The sequence below is a fragment of the Triticum aestivum genome, chromosome 6D (genome assembly GCF_018294505.1).
Source record: "Triticum aestivum cultivar Chinese Spring chromosome 6D, IWGSC CS RefSeq v2.1, whole genome shotgun sequence".
NCBI lineage: Eukaryota > Viridiplantae > Streptophyta > Magnoliopsida > Poales > Poaceae > Triticum > Triticum aestivum.
Genome location: NC_057811.1, coordinates 444,075,874 through 444,079,011, shown reverse-complemented (window position 1 = coordinate 444,079,011; position 3,138 = coordinate 444,075,874). Strand labels below are relative to the sequence as shown.

Here is a 3,138-nt window from a genome sequence, read left to right as displayed (position 1 = left end):
ATTTTCAAATTAAAATAAAAATCGTGAACTTTCCTGTCCATCGCACACAATCGTGAAAGGAAGCGCGCTTTATAAATTATATATATATATGCTGATTCCATAAGATGGCGACTCTACTAGATATCTTTTTGCCCGTCCCCGTCATAGTGGCGGTTACTATGGCGATTCGGCCAACATGACTTGTTCTAATTCTCATTTAGACGGAGATTGCTACTGGCTCCGATTTAAAATAAGTTTCGTAGTTTCGAATCAATTCAAAATTAGAATTATGGCACTTATTTTATTTTGGATCAGAGGGAGTAACAAATATGAATGTTTTATTGAGAAAGAAATCAAGTTTCCGTACTTGAAATTATTCCACCGTTGCAAGGACATTCATTCAACACTGGTACAAGGAATTGGTCGTACATAGATATATTTTGGGCTGCCTAGCTAGACTGCTAGAGCTAGCTAGTCGGTGAAGTTGCAACACACGCACGCAAGTTCAACTACTAGCAGGAGCAATAATAGATATTTTGGGCTAAGCTAAGGTAGCTAGTCTGTGAAGTTGCTGAGGCATGCGTGTGGCTCGGTGGCCTTGGCGGCGGGCGTGGGCTCGACGGTGGGGGAGGGCGGGACGGGCGCCGCGCAGAGCAGCTCCTTTGGCAGGTCGGGGATGCCCTTGAGGTAGAAGGTGTAGAAGATCTTGAAGGGGAAGACGATCTGGTTGAGCTTGACCTGGCCGTAGGCGCCCTCGAAGACGCCGGAGCCGCCGGTGACGGCGAGGTAGGACTCCTCGTAGGTGAGGTAGGGCCCCTGCACGGCGATGTGGCCGTAGTCGCCGAAGTAGATGCTGTAGATGGCCTCGTAGCGGTCGCCGTTGCGCTCCGGCACGTGCTGGATCAGGATGCAGATCCCCGCCGTGATCCCGATCCGCTTGTCCAGGCTCCCGTTGTACACCTGCACGCCGTTGACTCACTCACTCAGCAAAGCAAGCAGAGGAAGAGGAACAGAACAGAGGAAGGAGCGACGGAGCAAGAAAGATTCATCACTGGCTTTGGCTGACTGACCTTGTTGGTGAAGGGGACGAGGTCGCCGAGCGCGTTCTGGCTCTGCTTGGCGCTCAGCCGGAGGTACGCGGGGCTCTCGCGGTCGCGCTCGTTGAGCTCGTAGACGTGCAGCTCCTGCACCTTGGTCGGCCTCGCGTCCATGGCCACAGCGGGCTTGGGCGAGAAGAGCGACGCCCGCACGGGGCCGCCGCACTTCCTGCCCGAGCTGACGCTGACCCTGCCACCGAACCCAGCCCTCGCGGCCTGGCGAGGGGTCAGCTTCGCCGAGACGGACGCGCCGGCCCTGACGGACACGGAGGAGGGGGGCGCTGCCATGGTGCTGGACTGGTGGTGGTGGCGACGGCTAACGGATGATGATATTCTTGGGTTCGATCTGCTTTCGATTGACGATGAGCTGGTACACACCCTAGGCTGTCCTCCTTATTTAAGCACGCCTAGGCAGTGAGCTGCTGGGTTAGGTGGTGCGCGAGCTAGCTAGTGCGCCGTGCTTGTCGCTGGATCAATTCAACTTTATTATCATGGGTCCTTGTTCTCACTGTTCTGAGCACGCCGACCAATAATTGGCACGAGGGGAACGTGGTGAACGAAGGCGACACCGTGCTGCCCATCCAGTTCGTTTGTTTCTTATAAGAATAATAATAATCCTCAACCAGGAAATATTCAGTTTTGAATTGTGCTATGTGTACGACGAAACTCATAGTCTTGTACTACGACGATTAAAATCCAGCCCCGCGTGTACCGGAGTGAAAAGGCAACCGCCGCCCGATTGCATGGTCGTAGTCGTTGAAAGATCAGACGGTAAATGCCGTGTGTGGAACACTTTTGTTTAGCCTTTTGAAAGAAAGAACTAATGGCGTTTCGGTCGACCCAGCAATATTTTTTTTACCGACAACTCCTTTGACTTATTTTTCCTATTTGATTGGAGTGTTCCTTTCACAATCAGTCACTAACCGCATTCTCACGGCTCATGTGCTATTACAATCTACTCCCTTCATCTCATAATATAAGAGCGGTTAACGCTCTTATATTATGGGACGGAGGGAATAGTATTTTCTTATTTTCTAAGAGTTGACTCATCGGGCATGCTTGGCTTCTTGTAGCCTTGCTTTGTTTCTCTACCTTCATACAAATACTTTGGATCTACTCGTTTTCTGTACCGCACCATGCCTTATGCCTAGTACAATTGACAGCTAGAAAGTTGTTTTCTTGTGAGAATAGGCGTTACTAAATAAGGAAAAACGTGCTATCCCCAAAGCAACAATTCAAGCAGTTTACCTCGGCCTTTATGGCATATCCCTTCGAAATATCACACACACACACATATATATATATATATATATATATATATATATATATATATATATATATATATATATATATATATATCCATATTTGACATATCTCAGAGTTGTGCACGCACAGATCATCATGTTTAGTGGGCTTTATCTTGCCTAACAGCCAACTACCGAACAGTTGAATGATCATTCATGATTTTTTTTTCGGGTAGAGAGCCTCCTAGTGCAATGACTAGCGTGTCATGTTTCCACTTAAGCCACCTGCATTTCATTCTTCCCACCTAACAACGGAAGTTAAGAGAGGGAACTTCCCTCATTAGCCTCATTTTTTTCCCATTCATGAATTTTCCTAATCGCCTATAACTAAGAATTACAACGAAATTTGCAATATAAAATATTGTCGAGGCTTCAATAAAGACATTGCAGTCATACCAAAGTAGTAACGCTGCCACCGTATACCGGCACAAACATGATTGCTTTCAAAAGGTTTTTGAAAGCTCCATTAGTCGTCATCCAAAAGGATGAGAAGTCGTGAGCTTTGAACATACTTAGGGCGAGGATGACCCTCTGGAAGTAGAGGCCGTCGAACGACAAAATCTTTACCAAAATACCAAAGAAGCATTCTAAACTCATCAAAGTAATAGACAGAACACAAACTCATTCGATCCACATGTACGCGGACATAGCTCTTCCCTGTACCGGTGCGCTGCTAAACCTAAACCCCGTGCACACCCAGAACAAAACATTGACTGCGTATACTACAAACACAAATATCTACTTACTGAACTTGTTCA

General features: G+C 47.5%; 1 protein-coding gene across 1 annotated transcript; it reads right to left on the bottom strand.

Annotated features, from left to right (window-relative positions):
- Nucleotides 1-300: 300 nt before the first annotated feature.
- Nucleotides 301-1,469, bottom strand: LOC123145716 (allene oxide cyclase, chloroplastic). The gene is made up of 2 exons (XM_044565193.1): nt 1,050-1,469; nt 301-939 (listed from the first exon to the last, which is right to left on the bottom strand). The coding sequence occupies exons 1-2, from the start codon at nt 1,362-1,364 to the stop codon at nt 535-537; spliced, it is 720 nt and encodes a 239-aa protein (XP_044421128.1). The 5' UTR covers nt 1,365-1,469; the 3' UTR covers nt 301-534.
- Between the last annotated feature and the right edge of the window lie 1,669 nt (nt 1,470-3,138).

What these genes read in the sequence shown, in the direction of transcription:
- LOC123145716 (XM_044565193.1), bottom strand. Translation starts at nt 1,364, where the DNA reads ATGGCAGCGCCCCCCTCCTCCGTGTCCGTCAGGGCCGGCGCGTCCGTC. An exon ending in TCGTCCCCTTCACCAACAAG is followed by an intron (nt 940 to 1,049) that starts GTCAGTCAGCCA and finishes AACGGCGTGCAG; the next exon opens with GTGTACAACGGGAGCCTGGA.